The 25,592-nt window shown below is 44.4% G+C and overlaps 1 protein-coding gene across 2 annotated transcripts in view; it reads right to left on the reverse strand.

The window, feature by feature from the left end:
• Window positions 1-25,592, reverse strand: part of ZMAT4 (zinc finger matrin-type 4) — a 373,991-nt gene that overhangs the window by 213,974 nt on the left and 134,425 nt on the right. For both annotated transcript variants that reach the window (XM_027962641.2, XM_027962639.3), the window contains exon 3: window positions 17,917-18,006. In XM_027962641.2, the coding sequence (XP_027818442.1) occupies window positions 17,917-18,006 (90 nt within the window). The remainder of the gene's footprint in view (window positions 1-17,916; window positions 18,007-25,592) is intronic.

Genomic DNA, 25,592 nt, shown 5'->3' on the forward strand with positions numbered 1-25,592 from the left:
TGGGGTGCCATTGCCTTCTCCCAATGACATTGTTAGACTTCTCCTAAAAGCCTCAGGGGTCTGGCTCCTACTTAGTGCCTGTTCTAGCCTCTTCCAACTCTACACCCTGTGATGTTCTGCCCTGGTTATGCTCACCTTCTTTCCAGTCCTACCAAACTTTCATAATCTTGATTCCTGCTCCTAGAATGATGTTCCTTTACCACCTTACCCAGTGAAAACCTTTGTACTCTTCAGATGTCACTTAGGAATCACTGCTCAGAGACACCTTCCTTCAGCTCCCAGACAAGTCCCCTAAAGAGTTTTCCAGGAACCATGTCCACTCGCCACAACGCTTATCAGGGTTGCCAATTTCAGCTGAGGTCAGGGGGACCTTGTATGGGTCTGACTTTCCTCACCATTGACTATATCTGGAACTGGAACTTAATAATGGGTTATGCAGATGAATAATTAATGCATTAGAAAATGAAAGCATATTTGTAGTGATAAACAATTCACCATCCACTTTATTTATGAAATATAATATTGATCCCCATAAGATACTGTCTCAGCTGGTAAAGAATCTGCCTGCAGTGTAGGAGACATGGGTTTGATCCCTGGGTCGGGAAGATGCCCTGGAGAAGGGAAAGGCTACCCACTTCAGTATTCTGGCCTGGAGAATTCCATGGACTGTATAGTCATGGGGTGGCAAAGAGTCGGACATGACTGAGCAACTTTCACTTTCAGAGTATATTTAAATCAATTACTTTGATGAAGATCAGAAAGCAACATGTGATCATTTAACCCAGATAAGGAAACGTACCAAAAATGTTTAGTGATTCATTCAAGATCTCTCAACCTTTCCTGAAGTCCAAGTGAAATTCAGACAGGACTATAGGTTTTCGCTTTTATTTCTAAGTGACAAGGCTTTCATGAAGAAGCCTTGAGATCTCTTCCAAACTCAGATACTAGCTGATCTTAATTTAACTTCATTTTTGTCTTGATAGTGTTCTGGTTTTTTTCTTCCTCTTTCTGTCCCTTTTCTTTCTCCTTTTTGCATCATTAGATATTAAAGCCAAGAACTACTGCCCAAGAGAGTATGTCACAAGGCACACACACACACAAAGCCTAAAAATGCCAAGACTATATGGAGAGAGGAAAGGACAGGAGAGACACACTCACAACCCTTATCTCTTAGTGCTGAGGAAATTTCAAGCCTTAATCCCAGCTTGAATTTTTCAGTTCTCCATTACAGCAATGAAAATAATGGGTAATGAGAGATCAAACAAACTAATTTGTCAATTCTGGGATGTGACATCAGGACCATTCATTTCAGGGGTTGTTAATGCCAACCAGTGACCTTCTGGGATTATGTACAGCTAAAATGTGATGAGGAAATTTAATAAACAAAGGTCAACCATCATTCAGTACAGCAAGGAAAACAATACTTTTTTTTCTTTTACAATAAAATACCAAAATTTTTTAAATTCAACATTGTCTTGGTTATTATAACCAAGTGTCTCACAATACTTATTCAGTGCATATGGCCCAAATTCTAATGACTTTCAATTATACAGAGGATAATATTTGCTGAGTTCTTGAGTATCTGAGGCTATAGACATTCCTTGAAAGGTCAGCTGTAAAACTCAGTTAATAACTTTGAAGAAAAATGCCTTTTTTCCATCAGGAATTCACAATAAAAATTATCTCCTTTTCTACACAATTTTCCTTTTAACTCTACTTGGCAAAGGGGCAAAGCTAATAGACAAATTATACATGATTACAGGACTATTTGGCTATACAGTGTCACAGATCAAGAGAAACGGCCCCCACTGCAAGTAAGCAATGGTCCTGCACCATTCACTCACATAAGCTCCAGAGAGAGTTTTGATGGAGCTTCAAGAATGACACGGTTAAACAGCCACATTTTTAATATCTATTAAAGTCTCTGTGCCATGACTGAATAACGCCACCCGTGAACAGGAAGGAGGAATATGGTACAACCAACCCCACCATGCACGTGGCCAAGGGGCGTGCATGCTGTCACCCCAGCTGTTCCAAACATCCAAGTCTCTCCTGCTTAGACTTAACGACTGGTGCTGGATAGCAGCCAAGTCATGACAAGACGAACGTGTTCCTCCAAGCAAAGATCCAGTGTGCAAATACCAACACCATATTTTTCACTCTTTGTATTAGTTTAGGTTCCTTAGAACAAGGATGTTATTGAACACTGTAATATTGCCTCTCAGCCTGTCTAGCTCCTTGGCCATCACATAGGGCTTCTACAGAAAATGTATGTCTCAGCATCCTTTGGTTTTCTGGATACAGACCATTGAATTTAGCCACTGGCTCATTCTAACCAGTCCGGCGTGCATTTCTCCCTCTATCAGGTATAGCATCGGAAAGACACTCACCGTTATTAGGGCTGTTAGAAAGGGGCAAAAGGTAACAGGTATGGAGCATCTCTCTCCCACCAGACCCTGGGCTCTCTACTTTATCTAAACATTATCACATACATTCTTCTCAGTGGTCCTGGAACATAAGGGTTGTTGCCACCATTTATCAGATTGTTGCAGCAAAAACAGAAATGAATGAAACTTAGGCACATATCAGCCAAAGAGGCAAGACTTAAACCGTCTTGCTTATTCTTTAGCTGTTGCTACTAACAAAGACTTACAAGCCTTATAAGCTGGACATGTCCTTCACAAAGCTGATAACTCTCAGACCCCATATGAATTGCACTGTGCACCTGGCATTCGTCTGCCCTAACACTGTCTTGCAGGCTTCTGCATTTCAGAAGGAAGGTCACAGACCAATATCTTCAGGGACACCAGACCCAGCTGCTGAGTTGCCTGATGCCAGCTGAGGCTGCTTGGAAATTTTGCAAAAGAAAAATAAAATGGAAGACCTCCATTGGGATATAAAACCTCTCCCAGTTCCCCAGAGAAGAGGGCACAGCTTTTGAGGTGCCAGCCTGTGGTGTTCTTCCCCTTCCGCCACAAAAGGAATAAAGCCTCTCTTCCTATTTCCTCCAAACTCTGTCTCTGTATTTCTATTTGGCACTAGTGGACAGGGAGCTGAGATTTTGGCAACAAGATGAGGAAACTAAGTCTCAGAAAAATTAAGACGTTGACCACGGTCACCCAATTAGCAGGCATTGAAGGCCATATTCAATGCCAGAGACGTTCCCAAGGTCTATGACTTTCCATTTATATGACACCGAACCTGGTGACACCTCAGATTTTTCTATAAGTCCATAACGCCATCAACCTTTGGTAGGGACCTGGGGGGGGGGGGAAAAAACAATGTGACTGGGATGACCCAGCAAACATGGCCCCAGCCCACGGCAGGCTCTGAGTGGAGATTTCCTTGAGTCACTCCCGTACGGAATGTTCCACAGGAAAAGTGCACTACTGACGTCATTGGTGTATGAAATGGCTGAGCCAGGAGTAAAAATGTGTGCTGAAGAAAGAAATCCGAGGCATCAAAGGTTGCCACAAGGAGGTGGGAGGATGAGGAAGTCTCTAGAATTAGATGACCTACCCCTGAACCTTCTTCATCTCATTTGTAAAATGGGCACAGTATCTGCTCACATGAGAGAAGGTTCTGAGAATGACGGAAGTCCAGCAGGCAGAGTCGTCTGTGATACAGAGCAGGTGCATGGGAGGGGTTAAATGGTCCCAAGTCTAAAAAGCCATTTTACTGCAAATTAGTCGGACTCAGTGCATCATCTCTATTTTCAGAATGTATTTTTGCAAGGCTTGCTGGTGTTTATCGGGAGACATTCATCATTGTCTCAGCATGACCCACACCAGATCCAGGTCACATGAAGTTATAAATGTGTCTTATATTCCAATGTCATGACCCCTTGTCTGATTCTGAGGCAAGAAGAATAATTTACATTTATTTCTAAAAGAACACATCAACCGAAACACAGCCCAAACAGCCGCAAGCCAGAAGGTAGTAAAGGAAACAGATTTCTTTGTTCTGCAAGAATAATATTTGGAGCATGAGGAATGTCCAGAGTTGACAAAGGAGAACCAAAATGGGGACACATGGGGTCACATAATGGGGTGACGGCAGGTATAATTTATGGCAGGGCTGCAATGAGGTTCCAGACTCATGAAGCCACGTGGGACAAAGCAGGGAAGGGAGGCAAGACACCCTCATTCTGATCCCTGAAGCCGAGGAAGAGATGAAGATAGATGGATTCCGACACTGAAGGAAGGAAATCTGATTAAACACGAGTGATAAAATTTTCAGGATTGAATTGGGATTTAAGAGAAAAACAAACTGACATTTTGCCCGATTCTAGCATGTCAACAAAGGAAATCTATCTATCAGGTGGAAAAAAAATTCAGACAGGGAAGATACACTGGAGATGCAGACACCTGAATGGAGGAGACACAGCAGAGAGGGAGGAGAGAGATGTAGACCCCAGAGACCCCCAGCTGCCACGTGCCAGTGAGTCTCCACTGTGCAGGCAGGCTCCTGTGAACCCCTACTTAAAAAGTCAACATAGAAACTCATACTTCACAGCCGAGGTCAGCAGAAGAGCAATTATCACAGATCCAACAGCTCTTTGGTAATCTGTGGTCACCAGGATTCTTTGAGTCAAACTACCCTAAACAAAACTATATTTTGATTCATTTTCAAGGACCCATATGGTGTGTAAAGTTAGAGTCACACACAGGAATTAGACCCATACTCTTCCACGTCTCAAGATCACCCAGTAGGCATGGACAACCTCTTTGCTCCAGAAGCAACGCCAGACTGTCCTCCTAAGAAGGACATCTTGATTCTCATGTCCCTTTACTCTTAAAGATGAGAGAAGGTTGGCCTCTCAGGAAGGCCATCTGCCTCTGTTAGCTTCACACTGACTCCTGCTCACACAGCCTTGATTTCTGGTAAAACAAGATCAAGTCTCCAAAGCAGAAAGGAGAAGGCAAGCAATGCCCAGCAGCAGAGGCGGCCAGTGAGAGGGCAACAGGGTTTGTTGGCGGACAATGGAGTCAGGATGTACAGGCTGCGATCAGAAGCAGCTGCTGAAAGGACCAGCTTGTGCTATGAGAGCACGCCCTCCAAGGACCTGCCTCTCCTTTTCTTCGGGCTTTTCCTATTTGAACATGACCCTCGTGGGACCAAGAAACTGGTCAAGATTCTTGTGGAAACTGCCCACAACCCTAAGATTTTCTTGAACATAGCCAACTGCACAAAATATTCCTTAATAAGGCCACTTTGATAGGTAAACAACCAAAGGATGATTTCAAGGAAATGTTCTAGAAGACTTTCTATGTGAATGACAACTTTTTGTTAAAGCTATTTTTAAACACATAATTGTTTTAAAGAAAACGGCAATGGGACAATACTTTATTATGAAGATATGAACAATCATTTATGGACCCCCCTCTGTGTGAGGTGCTAAGGTGAATAAGCAAAAACCATGCCCTTGAGAAAGCTAAATCGTGCTTTCTGGGCATTTTAAAAACATCTCTGCATTTTATTTCACTTATTTTATTTTTTGGCCACACCACAAAACATGAAGGATCTTAGTTCCTTCCCTGACCAGGGATCGAACCCACATCCCCTGCATTGGAAACATGGAGTCTTAACCATGGTACCACCAAGAAGTCCCCCATCTCTGCATCTTAAATGAAGAAAGAACAGGATGGACCCCCTGGGGATCACTGGACCTGGGTCCCAAGACCACATCTGAGCTGTTCCCGCTTTCTAAATAACCTCAGTCCTCCAGCTGGAAGCACATTATCTAACCACTGCCAACTTCTCCATCCCTTCTGGAAGCCCTCCAATAGCTCCCTGCTTGTATCCTTCATTCAAGGCACCAGGGCTCTGATACTGTGCTCTCCCCAGGCCCTCACTTGGTGCCTGTCTTGAACTCACTCCATGGGCTTTTCTGGTTTTGCATATCAATGCAAAGGGCACAGCTAGCCCTGACTTTGTGGGCACCCCCTCATGGGCTGGTTCCTGAGTCACCTCACCCTAACCATCAGAGAGACAGAAAGGCTTAATTGAGAAGAAACACTAAGGACAAAGTCACCCAGGCCCTCTCTTTTGCTGCCCCTACCCCTTGTCAGGGGGAAAATTCACTCTAGGCAACTTAGGCAGGGGGGCAGTAACCATCCAGTTGTGTAAGATCTAAAGATGGAAGTTATTCAAAAACAATCTTACCTCTCACATCCATTATCCACTTCATCCATTTTTACCTACTTAATTGTCCCTCAGATCTATGTATTTCTCATTTTTCTCCCCTGCTGTTACCCTCATCCAAGGCCACCCTCTTTCAGTTGATAAAAAAAAATGCTCACATATCGAAGTCTTGGGAAGTTATTCTGACTTGACATGAGTTAACATGAATTGTGGGATAACCAAAACTGCCTGTCCATGGCGATCAAACCTACAGTGTACATCTGCTTTAATTATTGAAGAAAAGGGTGCAGTGACCAGAAGTAAAGAATGTCTATGTTAAAAAGAAAGATGAAACACCTCCCTTCCTGAGACACCAATGCTGGTCTTTCTTCCACGATAAGAACCCCCCTTCCCCAGGCGCCAAGGCCATACTCACTGTGTACATGCCAATCTGGATTTTTGAAAACCTAAAGGAATGTATCACCACCTTGCTTGACGTTCTTTGTTCTGACAAGACATAAAACTGTGCTGAAAATCATGCATCTCCTGAGCAGTTTCTCTGAATCATCTGAGAAGCCATCTTCTGGGCTATAGCCTTCAATTTGACTCAAATAAAACTCTTTCTATTTCTATTATGGGGTTCCCCAGCTGGTGTTAGTGGTAAAGTACACACCGCCCAGTGCAGGAGATGTAAGAAATGTGGGTTTGATCCGTGGGTCGGGAAGATCCCCTGGAGGAGGGCACAGCAACCCACTCCAGTATTCTCGCCAGAATCCCCTTGGACAGAGGAGCTGGTGGATATGGTCCACAGGGCCGCAAAGTATTGGGCACCAGTGAAGTGACTTAGCACGCATGCTTTCCTATTTTAGATTGCTTATCGATGAATTTCATTGACACAGGAGACAATTGAAAGTTTGATAGATGACAGTTCAAAGAAGAGGAGGCCCTTCTTTCCCCAAATCCATTCTCTACATCTCACCACACAGCTTCTACCTCTGAGCACCAGCCATGCTGATTTTCTTGTTATAACTTATCCCTTAAATTGCTGTGACTTGTCTGAGTGTAGAGGCTTTACATATGCTGTTCCGTCTACCTGGAATTCTCTGACTGACCCGTACTCATCTTTCAGACACTGGTTCAAGCCTCATTTGTTCAGAAGACTTCCCTGATTCCAAAGACCTTATGATTTCCCAAATTCTATATTTTTCCACTATGTTCCTTCATTTATGTATTTGCCCATTCCCCACACTATCCTATAAACACTGCAAACAAAAACTGTTTCATTCACTTGTAAGTTATCCCCAATTAACCCAGCACCTGGCTCTTGGTAGACAGCCAATCGATAGGAAAGATTAAATAAACAAAGTTGTTGTTGTTCAGTCCTTCAGTGGTGTCCTAATCTTTGCAGCCTCGTGGACTGCAGCATGCTAGGCTTCCCTGTCCTTCACCATCTCCCAGAGTTTGCTCATGTCCATTGGGTCGGAGATTCCATCCAACCATCTCGTCCTCTGTCGTCCCCTTCACCTCCCATCTTCAATCTTTCCCAGCATCAGAGTCTTTTCCAATGAGTCAGCTCTTTGCATCACATGGCCAAAGTATTGGAGCTTCAACTTCAGCATCAGTCCTTCCAATGAATGTTCAGGATTGATTTCCTTTACGATTGACTGGTTTGATCTCTTTGCAGTCCAAGGGACTTTCAAGAGTCTTCTCCAACATGCTTTTGATGTTCAAAAGCATCAATTCTTCGGTGCTCAGCCTTCTTTATGTCCAACTCTCACATCCATACACACATGGATGAGTAAATGAAGAATACATAGTAATTCAGAACTCAGATCCAAGATTCAATCTGTATAGTATTCACATCACTTACGTGATGTACAATTTTGGATAAAATTCTTGACCTAAGCTTCAGCCCTCACATTCTTTTAAAATGGAGGCAATAAAGATTCTTACTTGCACTTGTAAAGTTCAAATGAAATATCTACCATGTATTTATTAGTAAAAGACCTGACACATAAAAAAGGGCATCATAACTTGCTGGCTAAGGAGAGAATTCATCCAGTGATAACAATAACAAAATTAGAGTACAGCAGGAGGGCCACGAAGCTTGTAGTAATCAAACATCCGTGACACTGCATCCATCTTTTAAAAAATTAGTTTCATAGCTGTCATTTTGGGGGATTCTTTCCTCTCCTCTGGATCAGAGTCTAGATGGAAGTCTTAGCTATGATGCATATTTTAGTATAAATGAGTTTCAGAACCAGAGTCCCAAGCTATAGATCTAGTCTCAGGCCTAGGAAGTTGTATACAGCTCAAGTGTCATACTTCACACTCACATCTGTTTTTTTCATTTAAATTATCATTTGTGTGTTTGTATAATAAAAGTTTTTACTCCACTTTTGGGTACAGTTTCCCGAGAAAATATTAGTCTTTTCAGGACATATCATTGATTTGTGGTGACAAGAAAAAACATTCTAAATCAGGGCTGTGTCAGAAACTCAGGAGTTCTGCTTACCATAAATTGAGTTTGGTGGAAGAGAGAATCCATTCTCATTGTTCCTACAGTGTTGCAGGCTTCCCACAGATTCCTGCAACATAACCTGCTCATACATCCCAGTCTATCTGTATCAAAAGGCGCAAAGCGAAATAGTAACGGAGTTCCCGCTCAGTGGTGGGAACGGTGTTTTCTATTCTGTGCGACCTTCTACCTGCTGGGCCCTGAAAAAAAAGGAAACGCCTGAAATAAACAGAAGACACAGGGAACTCGGCTCAGGGCTCTGTGATGACCTACAGGGGTGGGATGAGGGGAGGGGAGCAGGTGTGTGAGAGTCCAAGAGGGAGGGGATATATGCATATGTATAGATGATTCACCCCACTGTACAGCAGAAACTGACTCAACATCGCCAAGCAATTATGTTTGCTGTTGCTTAGTCGCTCACTTGTTTCCAAACTCTTTTGCAACCCCAGGTACTGTGGTCCACCAGGCTCCTCTGTCCATGGTATGTTCCAGTCAAGAATACTGGAGTGGGTTGCATTTCCTTGTTCAGGGGATCTTCCCGACCCAGGGATCAAGCCTGAGTCCCCTGCATTGGCAGGCAGATTCTTTACCACTGAGCCAGCTGGGGATTATACACTAATTTAAAAAAAATGAAGACAAGGCAGCTTTAGAGTCTGGAATATCCCAAAGGGATCATTCCTGTGAGTAGGGAGACTACATCCACATCCAGAGAGGTGACAACCTACCTCTTTCTTTGCCAAAAGCATGCACTTCACCCAGGGATTAGCAGACACCTCCTGTGCAGGGCCAGAGGGTAAGCACTGTAGATTTTGTGGGACAGAGTGCCCCATTGCCACTGCTCAGGTCCTCTGAGTGATGTGAAGACAGCTCTCAACAGTTTGGAGAGGACTGAGAATGCCTGGGTTCCAATAAGACTTTACTTTTGAGCATCAGTATTTGAACTCCATATAATTTTTCATGTCATGATGTAGTAATCTTCTTTTAATTTCCCCCCCCCAACATTTCAAAACATAAAACCCATTCTTAGCTTGCAGACCTTACAAAAACAAGCAGGGGCTGCATCTGGCCGATGGCTATATTCTGACTCCTGGCTTAAGACGAGACACATAAGTAAATACTTAACTTGCACCCACAGATTTCCTAATTGCTCTTCGAGTCTCCCAGATATAGACAGCGGGCCTGTCCCTAAGCGGACGGTGGAAGTCGTGTACTGTACAGCAGAGACCAAAGATTGGAACTCACAGACAAGGACATTTCTAAAATTCCCTGAAAAAAAACAGTTCACACACACTTTACAGTTTGTCATGCAGCTGCACAAACAGGAAGCTTTTATCTGAAGCCCTCTGAGAAAGGGGCAGAGAAGCAGGCATTACAGCGACTGTAACCCTTGATTATAAATCTACGGCAATTACAGTTTAGAAAGTCCAAAGCAAAGCTGTAAAACTAATCTGTAACTCAGCCAGGGACAGGGTCCCCACTTTAAGCTCTAAATGTGTAGCTGGCAGGCAAGACACAACATCGTTGGTAGACACATCCCTCATTGAGAAATCCCCATGAATTCAGCAGCAGACCAATGGAGACAATGGAAAAGGTTGATCAAGCAAATGTCAATGCTATGCACAGTAGGGGCTTATATCCCTGCCCACCGTCCAGTCTCCTTCTGCGTCTCCACTTCCGCATTGGTGGAATACTGTCTCCCTGGTTATATCCATCTCGGACATGTGACCTTATTTGGAAACTGTATCTTTTCAGGTGTAATTGATTATGATGCCTTCACACTGGATGATCGGGCTTCTCTGGTGGCTCAGACAGTAAAAATCTGCCTGCAATGCAGGAGACCAGGGTTTGATCCCTGGGTCAGGAAGATCCCCCTGGAGAAAGAAATGGCAACCCACTCTAGTATTCTTGCCTGGAGAATCCTATGGACAGAGGAGCCTGGTGTATTCCAGTCCATGAAATCATAGAGTCAGACAACAACTGTGCACGCATGCACACTGGATGACCGTGGGCCTAGATCCAAAGATGGGCATCTTTATTAGAAGACAGAGACGTACACGGGGATGAAAGCAGCCTGCTGAGACACAGTTCCAGACCAAGGATTGCCAAGGGTGGTCAGCTACCTTGCCAGGAAAGAAGCACGTACCTGATTTCCCATCAAGGCTTCCAGAGGGAGGTCCTGCCTACACCCTGATTTCAGATTTGTAGCTGTAAGAACTGTGAGAGTACAAATTTCTGTTGTTGGAAGCTAACCGGTTTGTGGTCTTTTGTTAACAGAAGCCCGAGGAAACAAAAACAGCCACTTATTAGCCCTTTGCATTTCAAGATGCCTTGGAATTTTATTTCTCTAAAGACATGACTCGTGGAGTCCACATTCAGAAGAGGCCTTTCCCAGCCTTCTTCATTTGATCACTCACATCCACCCTCTAGAATCAGCTTGGGGACTTCCCTAGTGGTCCAGTGGCTAAGACTCTGTGCTCCCAGTGGTGGGTTCGATCCCTCATCAGCGAACTAGATCCTACATGCCACAACTAAGACCCTACACAGCCAAATAATTTTTTTTTTTAAGAAAGAATCAGTTCATTGTCACTTTCTCTGGGAAACACTGTCCTACCAACGTCCTGCCAAGGGATATCAGGGTCCCCTCCCTCATGCCCAGATGCTAGTGATAAAACACACATTCACACTGAGGGTCTAGAGAAGTCATGCTGGCTTATACCTGAGTTAACTTGGATTTTATGCTAACAAGAACGGCCTCCTTGTGATTATCAAATCTACATTGTACAAATGCTTTAATTATTAAAGAAAAGAGCACAGTGAGCAGAAGTGAAGAATGCCCATGTTAAAAAAGAAAGACGAAGTGCCTTCCTTCCTAGTCAACCAGTGCTCGCCCTCCTTCTATGATAAGAGCCCCTTCCTAAGCACCAAGGCCACGCTGACTCGCTGTGCATGTACTGGACCAGTTTTCCTTTTGAAACCTTGAAGGAACGCATCCCTGACTTTAATGTTCTTATTTCTGACAAGACGTGGAACTGTGCCCAAAACCACGCTTCTCCCGGAGCAGTACCTCAGGGTTGTCTGAAAGCTGTCATCCAGGCTATGGTCCTCAGTTTGGCTCAAATAAAACTCTTTTCTCTTCCTATTATAGGCTGCTTATTGATTATTTTCATTGACAGTTGTCTAGCTGCATATTTAGGGTAGCGTCTGCTACACTGTAGGAAAAAACATGATTTGCACATAACGGAACCCCCCGCTATGTCCTGATTCCTGTAAAGGAAAGTTCCACATGCTTCCATCTTTATGCCCCAGCACTTAGGAGATGGTGCAGCCCCTATCCCCAGGCAGGGCATGGTGAGCCACTTTGTAGGGGCCAGAGGGAATTCTATTTTGCTGTGTTTTATATTTCCCCAGCCTTGTCTCTGCTACTTACTGGCTGTTTGACCAGAGTCAAATGACTTCATTTCAGTTTTCTTCTCTGTGGGGAATAACGCTAGCTCCCACCTTACACAGGACTTGTGAAGAGGAAACGTGTTAATATATAAGCATTTGGGGGGGAAGCATCTGAGAAGCGCCAGTTACTATTAATACTCTCCCCAGGGGAAGCAATGCTCTCTGTCTCTGGACCCAGCAATGGCTTCCAGGCCCCCAAAGAAGCTACAATTTCAAGACATGTAGAAGAAGCACAGGAATAGAATTTAGGGTAGCAGACAGGGTCTTTTTTTTACAAATTTGGACAAGACGCGGTACTTCTTTGAGCCTTATTTTCACCTTTGTAATTACGGGGTTGGAAAGGGATTACAATGAATCCTTCCAACCCAAAATCCAGGCTATTTAGGGACCTGTGAGTGCAACAGTGGAGGTTCTCAAGCTATGCCAAATATTTCAGAATGTAAGGAAAGCCATATAAATATTTAGGAGTGGGTAAGTCCAATCACACTAACCAAATGTCAAGTCTCCTCTCTCAGAAGGAATTACATGAACTCCAAGTAAAAACAGTTTACTTAATACTGACAGGCAATTTGAATTTGCAGTTAACTTATCTTTACGGAATAAAAATAAAAGTAAAACTAAATCACCTTTTAACTTCAAAGTGCTGTTTCCCAAGCAGACATTTTTTTTTTTTTTTTTGAAGCATGCGATCCATGAGTGAGAAGATAATAAAAGGGCCCATTGGTGGAAAACCAAGGCTCTCAGTGGACTAGATAATCTTTAAGTCCTTTCTGGCTCGAATGCTCGCGGGATTACTGAAAATTTCTCCAAGGCAATCAACTATAGCAATTTATTTCTTATTTAATTTTATTCTGTAGCCTCACGGGGAATATGCTGTGCTCTAAAATTTCAAGGAAAAAAAAAAAAAAGAAACAGAGGATCCAAATGAGGATTCTAAAGAGTAAAGCAAGGAATTTTAAAAAGCTGGAAAGACCAGAACAAAAGGCAGAAATGAACATAAGTTTTTAAACAACAAACAACCAAAAAGGTCAAATGACCTGAAATAGAAATTACAATGGCCTTGGGGATAATAACAGGTACTTCTGTTCCTCTGTAAGTAAATAAAGTTACCAAGTATTCCCAGGAAAGGGATGGCTGTCATTACCTATCAATTTTAGGAATAACTGTGGCCCAAGGTTCGTGTGGGGTCAGGGTTTGGAAAATCAGCAACAAGTTTTCTATTTTCAGAACCACTCATTTTGTTGGCTATTGTTCTGAGGATGCAAACCTCAGCCCCCCGGGAGCAGGGTAGGTGGGAGGATGGGCAAGACAAGAGAGGCAAGCGGAGCGAAGTAGGACAACCTCCCCAGATCACAGCTGCTGGTGGGGAGAGGATCAGCAATAACAGTGCCTGCAGAAAGCACTTTCAAAACAAAGTGCTCGATGAATGAGTTTGCTCAGTTGGACCTTCTGATGAACCTGTACATTATGGATTATTATCACACTCCCTGTCTTACCACCCGTGGAAAGAAATGCCAACCAAAGGAGAACAAGAAAGGCTGTTGACATAGAGCGTGCTGTAGCCAGGGAGCCAGCCAGCCAGCCGTCACCTCCATCTGGAGGAGACGCAAAGGCAAGCAGAGGCATGGGGAAGCTTCAGAATGGAGGTCACCTAAAATGGGAAGAAGCCCATGTGATGGGTCAGGGGTGCATATTTGGCTTTTTCTGGTTGGTCCTGAGTTGCAAATGGACACAGAAGTCCACGATGATGTCAGCTACTCATCAACTCCTGCCATTCAGGACCTGTTTTGTCACAGGGCTGTTTTTTACTTCCTGGATTGTTACTATAGACAGTGGTCTGACATCCTGTAGTCTGACTTACAGCAGGCAGGCTTCTGGGCTGGTTCAGTTCAGATCAGTTCAGTTCAGTTCAGTTCAGTCGCTCAGTTGTGTTAAACTCTTTGCGAACCCATGAATCACAGTACGCCAGGCCTCCCTGTCCATCACTAACTCCCAGAGTTCACTCAGACTCACGTCCATCGAGTCAGTGATGCCATCCAGCCATCTCATCCTCTGTCATCCCCTTCTCCTCCTGCCCTCAATCCCTCCCAGCATCAGAGTCTTTTCCAGTGAGTCAACTCTTCGCATGAGGTGGCCAAAGTACTGGAGTTTCAGCTTTAGCATCACTCCCTCCAAAGAAATCCCAGGGCTGATCTCCTTTAGAAAGGACTGGTTGGATCTCCTTGCAGTCCAAGGGACTCTCAAGAGTCTTCTCCAACACCACAGTTCAAACGCATCAATTTTTCAGTGCTCAGCTTTCTTCACAGTCCAACTCTCACATCCATACATGACCACAGGAAAAACCATAGCCTTGACTAGACGGACCTTTGTTGGCAAAGTAATGTCTCTGCTTTTGAATATACTATCTAGGTTGGTCATAACTTTTCTTCCAAGGAGTAAGCGTCTTTTAATTTCATGGCTGCAGTCACCATCTGCAGTGATTTTGGAGCCCAAAAAAATAAAGTCTGACACTGTTTCCACTGTTTCCCCATCTATTTCCCATGAAGTGATGGGACCAGATGCCATGATCTTCGTTCTCTGAATGTTGAGCTTTAAGCCAACTTTTTCACTCTCCTCTTTCACTTTCATCAAGAGACTTTTTAGTTCCTCTTCACTTTCTGCCATAAGGGTGGTGTCATCTGCATATCTGAGGTTATTGATGTTTCTCCCGGCAATCAATAGGTTGGTCTTCTGTACTGGCTGCAAGTTGTGGGTCAAAGTTGTAGTTTCATATATGGTCCGTGTGTTGTTGCTCAGACAAGTCCAACTCTGTGACCTGATGGATTATGCCTGTCAGGCTTCTCTGTCCATAGGATTCTCCAGGCAAGAATACTGGAGTGGCTGCCATTTCCTTCTCCAGGGAATCTTCCCAACCTAGGGGTAGAACCCAAGTCTCCCACATTGCAGGCAGATTCCTTACCATCTGAGCCACCAGGGAAGCCCTGTGTATGGTCTAGCCATTGTTGATTTGTACATTCAGGGTCTCAGTCCTTAGATGTGAATCTGCATCAAATAAAATTGGTTCAAATGGTTACAACATCAACTCTCAAGGCCCTGGAATGGGGCTGGGGGAACCTTCCACATTGCATCCAATACATCAAGATGCCTAATGGAAATGATAGTTTTCACTGCGAAATGTCCATACAGCCTGTTAAAGCATCAACCATCTCTTCCAAAGAGTAAGATCATTAGGTTGTTTTTCCTATTTACTGATTTGCTCATAGACCAAGATTAACAAGTCAGAGGAAATGACTGAATCAGCAAATCCAATGATAAAGCCAAGTTTTCAAAACCCCAGAAAGAGTTCTCAAAGGGGCCTTCAGGAAAGAACTCTTGTAAATACTTCTTGCTGTAAAATCTGACCTTCATCCCTGCTAGGAACTGACCCCAGGATGTCTGGCAGAACCAGAGCCTGAGTGGGGTGCATCATGGGTCTGACCAGACCAGCAAAGGCTGTGTCTTCAAGGCCACCAGCAGGAGTCCCCGTGCCCCTTTCTCTTTGCCCATGAAGGGGAACAGGACACCCCACCCTATAACATGCCACTTTGACATATTGATTTTTTAGTAAAGTGACTTAAGAAATAGCAGGTGCAGGAAGGACACTCTGACTATCTCCTGTCCCCCTGAAAGCAGGAGATAAATCTCCCATGTGAAAGGCACCCTCCCTGTATCAGGAGGTAGAGGGACAGCCTTATCACCAGGGATACAGAATCCAGGGCCAAGAAGCCTGTATAAACAAACCTCAGTACATCTTCACTAATTTGATACCCCAATCCCAGAACCATTTCTTTGCCCTTTCAATTCCTTATAAATTTATCACTTCACTGTCTAAGAACATAAAAGTTGCCTGCTTTGGTCACTTCGTTGAGTCTCTTCTCTTTGGGGCTCCCACACGTACGGAATTAAATTTGTGATTCCTCTGCTCATCTATCTTTAAGTCAGTTTAATTATTAGACCAGCCAAGGAACCTGAGAAGGAAAGGTTTTCCTCCTACGGATCATTCCTTAGGAGTTCAGTGCCCCACTCATGATTAGAACTTGAGTGGACAGACAGTAATAGTCTGTGCTCCAAGAGCTTCTTGTTAAGTGTCCATGAATCCCTATTGTTTCTGACTCTTAGGATTAGATGCTAAACGCCCACTGAATGAAGGGATGCATCGCTGGGGAACAATTGCAAGGGGAAACAACCGGATTCTGTTCTCTCTGTTAATGGACACCTGACGGAGAGGATGACTCCAGTATGCCTATGGGACTCTGAGACTGCATAAAAGCTGGCTTAAACCGACTCTCTGGTGGCTTAATAGGTTGTTTTGCTATGGATGCACCCAAGAAAACACCCATCCACCCTCCTCACTCCCACTGCTTCCATCTGGTACCATCCATCCAATCCCAAAGACCCCAGCTCGCACGCCACCTCTGCAGTCACACCTTCCCAGGTCGCATGGCCCAGGCATGACTCATCCACCCTTTGTCTCCATGAGGCGCTGTGTATAAATGTTAACAGACACCTCCACTGTGGCACCAGAGCTCTTTTATGCAATGTTTATCTCTCTCACTGTATTTAAGTCTCTTTAAGGCAGGTCTGTGGCTTATGTGTGTCTGTCTCCTCAGTGGGCAGTAAAGAAAAATCCACAGAGTCCAGGTGAGTGTGCGCGTGTTAGCTCATCTTGGGATGCTGAGATGTGGCTGGAAACCCCTGGCCCCGGCCAGCCCTGACATTCTCCACCTTCAGTCACGTGGAAGGGACGAGCCCCATTGTAACCACAGCCAAAAGCCCCCCTGATCCTTACTGGTCAGCTTCCTGACCCCTAATTAGGCAAAACTACCCACCCCAGGTCTCACCCATCAGGGCTCTAACCAGTCACCCCATGAAAACCACACCTCTCTCTCTCTCTCCTGTGAAGAACAAATGAGTGCAGGTTTTGCCCAGTCTCTTCAATGGTTATGTATTAATTTTTAATAAGAAAAGAAGACTGGCATCGATATGGCAGCAGGAAAAAAAAAAAAAAGCAGGATCACAAGCACAGTGAGAGGGTGGGACGTGAACTCTTCACCCGCAGCCTCTCGGCCCTCAGAGGGTGAGGCGCTTCTGTGTTTAATCCACAGTTGGTATCATGGAGGACCTCTGCCATGAATGGGTAAGAACATTCTACTCGGCAGGGAAAGGGCCCTCCGCAGGGAGGAGGGGGTGACCTTCTCAGCAATCTTGGCCTCGGCCTGGCTAAAGCAAGCCCTTTGTTCTGACTTTAAACCCTCAAAGCGACTGCCTAATTGTTATTTGTCTGCCTAAGTAAACATTCCCTCAGGGAAAGGTAACACTAATCAAAACCCTGAATATTTTTATTTGCAAGATGTGTGCACAATTTTCATTATAAGTGAACAAACCAGCACTCTGTTTTACACACCAAAGGAAACATACATTATGCAGAAAGCAAGGCCTCCGATATTTCTGACAGGTTTGCCCTTAGGTCATGCCTTCTCCAGGCGCCCGCCTCCCCTCACCCAGCCTCTGACGGTCTCAGCCCCTCCATCTGTTCTTTTTCTGCAAGGTCCCAGCACAAAATCATTGAAAAGTCTCCCAACCCTGTATCCTGCAAGATCTGGCAGGAAGAAAAAAAAAAAAGGAAAAGACTTGCTTATATGTCATATTTTCTGTCGTAGTTAATGAGAATGATTTCGACTCACTTAGCTTTCCCGCTAGGCTGGACATAACTGGAATTCCCAGACCTGAGAAGTTTCTCGCCGACAGAACAAATTGTCCAAGGAGATTGTGCGGTGTAAGATACTCACGTTTTCTGATCGGAGCCTCTTGGCTGGACACCCACCGTCCCTGGGGTGGAGCATGTAATACAGTCGGACTTTGCTGGCATGTTTTCGACTCTGGGAAGGAAAAGCAGAAGCAGACACTGTGAAAGAGAAGGCACTGAGGGTCCTTGGGCGCACTGGCAGTGCCAATGCCTGGAAGGAACTTCCCTTAGAAAATGCGAAGGTCTACACCAAGGTCACAGTGAGAGGCCTTGCACCAAGGCCCCGGATGCAGAGGCCAGAACCAAGGTCATCTCTGAAATGACTGAGCTCCGCTGTGAAAGTGTTAGTTGCTCAATCACATCCAACTCTTTCTCTCCTTCTCCAGGGGATCTTCCTGACCCAGGGACCGAACTCGGGTCTCCTGCATTGCAGGCAGATTCTTTACCTTCTGAGCCTACTTCTTCCCTACTTCAGGGAAGTCCATTTAACTGTTGCCAAAAGCCCCCTTCATCCTTATCTAAGTCAGCTCCCTGACCCCTAATTAAGCAAATATGCCCACCCTGGTACTCACCCTATAATACTCTAACCTAATGCCACCCTTCAACAAGAATTTTCTTTGTCTTCAGGCTATAAAAATTGGCTACTAATTCATGTAAAGTGTCGACTCCCTAGTCTGTCAGGAGGTCAGCCCGCTGTGCTCACAGAGCCTTCATTCTCAGCTCCCTACTCTTAATAATTACTCCCTTCTGAAATTCTCTGTGTCTGGAAATTCATATCCAACCCATATTTGGACTGCCACGACAGAAAATACTCGAGCACATTCATGTGGGTCCCCTGGGATGACATGTCAGATAGGTTAAGCGACTTGCCCAACGTCATCAAGACAATGTAATTTCAGGATTAAAAAGCAGAGTTAGGGAAGAAAGGTGCAACCACTGGGATCTTTTAGCCTGGAGTCTTCAAAGGTAAGAATAGGTCAGCAGAGGGAATGATACAAGGATCAGCTGGGAAGAAGAGCCCAGTCCCCCACCGTAAGTCCTGCTCTAAGTAGCTGGGGACCACGCTGCCTTGGGAGCTGGGCGTGCACACAGCATCTCTAACCTGATTAGAGCCAAGCTACACGCATGGAGCCAGATGCCACTGAACCAGTCAAGCCCCACCACCTGCAGATCAGCAGGACCCCGAACTTCTATCTGTCCTGACTGCCCCATGCCTAGCGTGGAGAAACTGATTTCTTGTTACTTCCATCTTTCCTCTCTTCCTTTGCTGAACTGAGAGCCCATCTGAACTCCCCTCACCTCTAAAGAACACTGAAGTTCTAACTTTCAAGCTGCTACCTGAGGCAGGATGGTGGAATGAAAAATACCCATAAAAGAGTCAGAGATTCAGAATCCCAGTTCCGGCTCCACCACTTTCTCCCTGTGTGATATCACACAAATCATGACATGGAATGAGTCATTTACTCTAATCTGATTATAGTCAAAGCTAGTCTCAAGCTCCCCTGGTGGCTCAGCAGTGAAGAAGCATCTTCCAATGCAGGAGACACGGGTTCGATTCCCGGATCGGGAAAGATCCCCTGGAGGAGGGAATGGCAACCCAGTCCAGTAGTCTTGCCTGGAGAATTCCATGGACAGAGGAGCCTGCCAGGTTACAGTCCATAGGGTCACAAAAGAGTAGGTCATGACTTAGTGACTAAACCACCCAAACAAGTCTCACATTCTCCTTGTACAAAATGAGCACAATAATATTTATTAGGGTTTCCAGGAGAACCAAATGAGACATTATATAGGAGAGTCTGTTTCTCAAGGCGGATTGCACCAGTCCTAACTTTGAGCTCCATGTGGTCTCTATAACGTGAATTCTCCTTGAATCCATTGCTACCTGATTCCAAGTCCCCCAGCCCCTTCCTTTACTCAGAGATTATTTCCTTCTTTTCCAATGACTTGGTTCCACGTGTCATTCTTTACAACTGGGTTCTAGCCAATCTCCTGATTGATGGGTTGCCTTCCCGGATTAGCCACAAAGGGGAAGTGATTTCAGAGAATACACAGCAAGTCGCGTCTTGTTCGCAGGACATCGTGTAACTGCTTCCCGTCTGGTTTGCCTCGTTTATCACTTCCATTCCTTCACTGTGCCTCAAGCAAGAAGACTGCACCTCCAAACACCTGCTGGACACTTCTAAGGTCTTTAAATGGATTTAAAAGGACTAACCAGTCCATCCTAAAGCAGATCAGTCCTGGGTGTTCATTGGAAGGACTTATGTTGAAGCTGAAACTCCAGTACTTTGGCCACCTGATGCGAAGGGGCTGACTCATTTGGGAAAAAAAAAAAAAAAAACTAGTGCTGGGAAAGATTGAAGGCAGGAGAAGAAGGGGACGACAGAGGATGAGATGGTTGGATGGCATCACCAACTTAATGGACGTGGGTTTGGGTGGACTCCGGCAGCTGGTGATGGACAGGGAGGCCTGGCGTGCTGCGGTTCATGGGGTCACAAAGAATCAGACACGACTGAGCAACTGAACTGAACTGATTTGGGATATGAAAATTATTAGAGACGTTTTTAAAAAGTACTAAAGTGTGATTTTTGAAATATATCTGCAGCCCTTTCTAGGTTGAATTTTAAGTTTTAATCAAAGGTTATCTTGTTTGCTTGGAAGACTGGTAGGATAGAGAAACAGAACCCATATGAGTGTGTATCAGATGATTTCAACATCATTGCTTAGCTTCTGTGTGTTCTTGAGAATGTTGCCGTGCAAACAAGCACGTTTCATTTTGCAGGCAAATCTGTTGATGTCTAAAATGTGTACAGCTATTCTACAGGGTTGTGGGGGTTTGGGAGGTAAGGGGTAGTGGAAACATTAGGAATACTGCCACAATTTAAAAAAAAAAAATTAAGAAGATGTCAAAATCTCCAGGACATTGAATGTTGCCACAGAATCTAGGCTGCTGTAAAGCACACACAGGCAGGTAATTGGTGAAAAGACAAAGTGATAACAGTGTGAGCTCGAATGGGGCTGAAGTAGGTTTTCAATTTTGCTTTTGTTACCATAGCAGAACTTCTTATCACAGTCCCTGCCGCATCAGTCTACCCAGGGAACAAAATCACGGCAAAATTGGAAATCTCATAAAGCAGCTTGTTTTGTGGTAGGGTTTTTTTATTCTTTCCTAAAATATAACATTTCTTTCAAAAAGGCTATTTCCAGCAAAGACAGAGTTCACTGGGTTATTTACTTGCAGTTTGACAAAACAAGTTTTTTAAAAAAAAAAAAACATTAGCTGAGAAAATAAAAGAAAAAAAGAGCAGCTCTGCTGTGATTACTGATGAGCAATGTTAGGTCCAAACCTTCTTCCTGATATTGTCCACTGAAGGCTTGTGTTTCGCCTTTGGCTTCCCAGTCTCCAGGCTGGCTGGAAGGACCGCCTTACCTAGTGTCTAGGTGGAAAGAAACAGAGCCTTGGCACACACCACCTGACCCTGGGTTGACGGGGGATAGATCTAGGTCTGGCTCATCACTCAGCCACATCCCTTTTGCCTGGTCCTCTCTTTTCCTCCTGTTGCTTTTCCCAGGCCGCTTGGCCTGGAGCCAATGCCTCCCCATGCTGACTTCAGGGGGAAAGTCAAAACCCCAAAGACAGGCCACTCCACAGTGAGAGGAGCACGGGACTGCCCTGCCAGCTGGTTTGACTCAGGCCCAAAGCCACAAATGATGTTGGTCAACAAAGGGAAGGAGGCTCCCAGTTGAACGTTCCGGGAGCCCTGCTCTGCCCCAGAGCTCTGCCAGCAGCTCCGCTCTTGCTTCCTGCCACGTTCACCTCCTCACCCAGACAGGACACGGAGTCACCTACCGCATCACCCTCCAAGTAACTTCTCTTAACTACCCTCCTCTCAACCTCCCTTAACGCTCTGAAGCTGCATCAAACTTGGCACAGAAATCTCACCCCATTCCATCTATTCGAAAAACGAAACCTTTCCTACCGAAAGTTAAAATTGCATTTGAGCAAAGATGTTCATCGCAGCATTATCTAAATAGGAACAAAAAAATAAACTGGGAGACAGCTACACTTTCGACAATAGGAGACGGGTTCAAGCAGCCGTGGAATGCCCTTTATGTTCAGTTGCAAGTGGAAAATAAAATGCTTTCTACACAATGAATATTGGATAGAAAATGCAAAGCTCAAAATTGCTCATATACGATGATGACAATTAAATAAAAATTTGTAAGTATAGCAAGAAGAGATGAGGGGAGAAAAATATAGTTTTTTAGGGCAAGAGTCTAGATGGTTTCTCTTTTTAATTTTTATAACAAATTCATCTTTAACAAAATGTAATAATAACTTCACAATGTTCAAGCCTTTGTAATTCCTCCTTAAGTCTACTTTATACTAATTATAATTAGTAAAAAGCATCACTGATCTGCAATGCATTTAACATATACTGATATAATTGACCACACTCCCATCTACCCTTATCAACATTCAAAATGCACACTGTTTTCACTGTAATGCTTGGTAATTAGATGAGCATACTTAACCGAAGAGCAGGACGTGCTACTTCAGAATTGAAAACTTGATTTTGGTCCATTGAATTCTTTGGTAAATATGAATACTTTTCACCATGTGGTCATTTTAGCTTTCTGTGTAATGAACAGAGATTATGGGATGGTAAATGCTGTCCAGACAACCAAATCAAGAAGGCTTGAAAAAAAAAACTACGCCTCAAACTGCCTTATGTCATCCAAATAAACACAAATAGTAGCAAGTCCTTATGACTTTTTCAAAGATCCATTAATACCTAAAAATAACACTGTTTTTAAGAGTTTAAAAAGCCCAACTGCCAGCCGAAATGAACTTAAAAGAGAAAAAATATACCTTACTAACATGTTAAATGTATATATTACAGAGTTTCAGGAGGGAAAAGGACCATTAATTTCAGGGGGAAAAAAACACGAAAAAGAAATTATACTCTCTTTCAATTGCACTGAGAGTCAATCCCAGGTTCTTTCTTGCATTAATATTTGCATTTTAAGTAAAAGTCATTATTTTCATTCAAACCACATCAACTTTAAGCTTCCCAGATAGGCCAGAAATGACCAAACCTTTCATTTTAATTAAAGCCTTTGCCCCCGTTGCTGGGCATTGTGTGGGGGCAGACCTATCTGGAGATTATCTTCTTTGGCTTAAACAATCTCTTGGCATGCTAAGGAACAGTCTAAAGTGGAAATTCAGGCCGGCCTTCTCTTTGCAGGGATGATGAGCAAGACCAACCTCTATTTCAGATGTATTCCTGTGAAAGGAGAGAGTGAAACAAAGAAGCAGAATAGCTCTGTGCTTCACCTAAACAGCCACCTTCCACAGTCACATGCATTCCTTAAGAAATTCTCAACTCTCATTTGCTTCCAACAAGGCTACTGATTTCTGCTCTCATAAAATGTGGCGATAACAAAGCAACTTGGTATTTGCATAATGTTCCCAACAGCCTTCAAAGTCCTTTCACATTTATCCTCTCATTTTATCCTCTGATCACAGTTGTGAGGCTGGCAGGAGACGTGTTGTTTCAAATAAGCTTTAAGATCCATTGCTGATTTCCCACTTAAATCTTCACCATCTTATTTCATCATAGATATCTAATTATACCTCCTTCCAGAAACCAGCTAACATAAGCCAAGGACTATAAGGAAAAACGAAAACCTGGAGCAGCTTGATCATTATAGAGGAGTGACTCTCGCAAGCCACCAATTTATTTCTACTCATTCTAGCGTGAAGAGGGGCTGGTTAGGGCAGAAACAAAACACAGCAAAGGTTTCACTTCCTGGTTGACCGAGAATGTCTGTCTAGCTGATATGGGATGGAGGCTCCATCTCTTGGGAAGGAGGAGAACCTGCCCTGGCAGATCCCCCCTTAACACTCTAAGGTTGAGGGCCCAAGGCGGAGCCCCACAAACACTGGGGGCAACTTCAGTAGGAAGTCACGGTTAGATGCAGATGAACCAAGAGGAAACACCAAGTGTCAGAGATTCTCTCTGATGAATGGGGCTCTTTCCTGGATCAGTGCATCTTGATTGGTAGGATACAGAAACCTAGAGTAGAAGATGGACCAACTGGAAAGAGAAGACTGGCTCTCTAGAGAAAGGCTTTCACAGCACAGGGAAAGAAGACATAGAACTCCCCCACCCAAGTCCCCAGATACCAAGTCTCCTACCCAGGCTGCTGGGCTCCTGAAATGGCCTGTCATCATCCAGCCCTCAAGCTGAAATTGGATCAGAAGATCCTAAGAGGGTTCAGGTGGACTATGGAAGGATGCAAGGCTGATACACACACACTGGGGACAGGAGGCAGGCCTTAACCTTCTGTTCTGATGAGTGGCACATAGAAAAAAAAGTTCAGTTCAGTTCAGTTCAGTCACTCAGTCGTGTCCGACTCTTTGCAACCCCATGAATTGCAGCACGCCAGGCCTCCCTGTCCATCGTTATCTCCCGGAGTTCACTCAAACTCACTTCCATCGAGTCAGTGTTGCCATCCAGCCATCTCATCCTCTGTCGTCCCCTTCTCCTCCTGCCCCCAATCCCTCCCAGCATCAGAGTCATTTCCAATGAGTCAACTCTTCGCATGAGGTGGCCAAAGTACTGGAGTTTCAGCTTTAGCATCATACTTTCCGAAGAAATCCGAGGGCTGATCTCCTTCAGAATGGACTGGTTGGATCTCCTTGCAATCCAAGGGACTCTCAAGAGTCTTCTCCAACACCACAGTTCAAAAGTATCAATTCTTCGGCACTCGGCTTTCTTCACAGTCCAACTCTCACATCCATACATGACTACTGGAAAAACCATAGCCTTGACTAGACGGACCTTTGTTGGCAAAGTAATGTCTCGGCTTTTGAATATGCTATCTAGGTTGGTCATAAATTTTCTTCAAAGGAGTAAGCGTCTTTTAATTTCATGGCTGCAATCACCATCTGCAGTAATTTTGGAGCCCCCCCAAATAAAGTCTGACACTGTTTCCACTGTTTCCCATCTATTTCCCATGAAGTGATGGGACCAGATGCCATGATCTTCATTTTCTGAATGTTGAGCTTTTGGACTCAATTGTATGCCCTCGCAAATTCATATGTAGAAGCCTAACCCCCTCCTCTCTTGGCATTGCTTTGAGATAATCAAACCAGTCAATCCTAAGGGAAATCAACCCTGAATGGTCACTGGAAGGACTGATGATGAAGCTGAAGCTCCAATCTTTTGGCCACCTGATGCGAAGAGCTGATTCACTGGAAAAGACTCTGATGCTGAGAAAGATGGAAAGCAGTTGGAGAAGAGGGTGACAGAGGATGACTTGCTTAGACAGCATCACTGACTCAACAGACATGAATTTGAACAAACTCCAAGGACAGAGGAGCCTGGTATGCTGCAGTTCATGGGATTGTAAGACGTCAGATATGACTTAGCAACTGAGCAACAAGTCAAGGTTGAGTGGGGCCCTAACCCAACAGAACTGGTGGCCTTCAGGACAAGAGCAGGGGATGCTTCCTCTTTCCGTGAGCACAGAGGAAAGGCCAAGTGAGGAAACAGTAAGCAAATGGAAGTTCTGCAAGGCAGGAGGAGAGGCTGCACCAGTAACCACGCCAGCACCTTGATCTCAGCCTTCGAGCTCCAGAACCAGCAGGAAAGTAAATGTCTGTTGTGTAAGCCCCCACTCGATGCTATTTTGTCTTGGCTGCCTGGGCTGACT

The sequence above is a fragment of the Ovis aries genome, chromosome 26 (assembly GCF_016772045.2).
Source record: "Ovis aries strain OAR_USU_Benz2616 breed Rambouillet chromosome 26, ARS-UI_Ramb_v3.0, whole genome shotgun sequence".
NCBI lineage: Eukaryota > Metazoa > Chordata > Mammalia > Artiodactyla > Bovidae > Ovis > Ovis aries.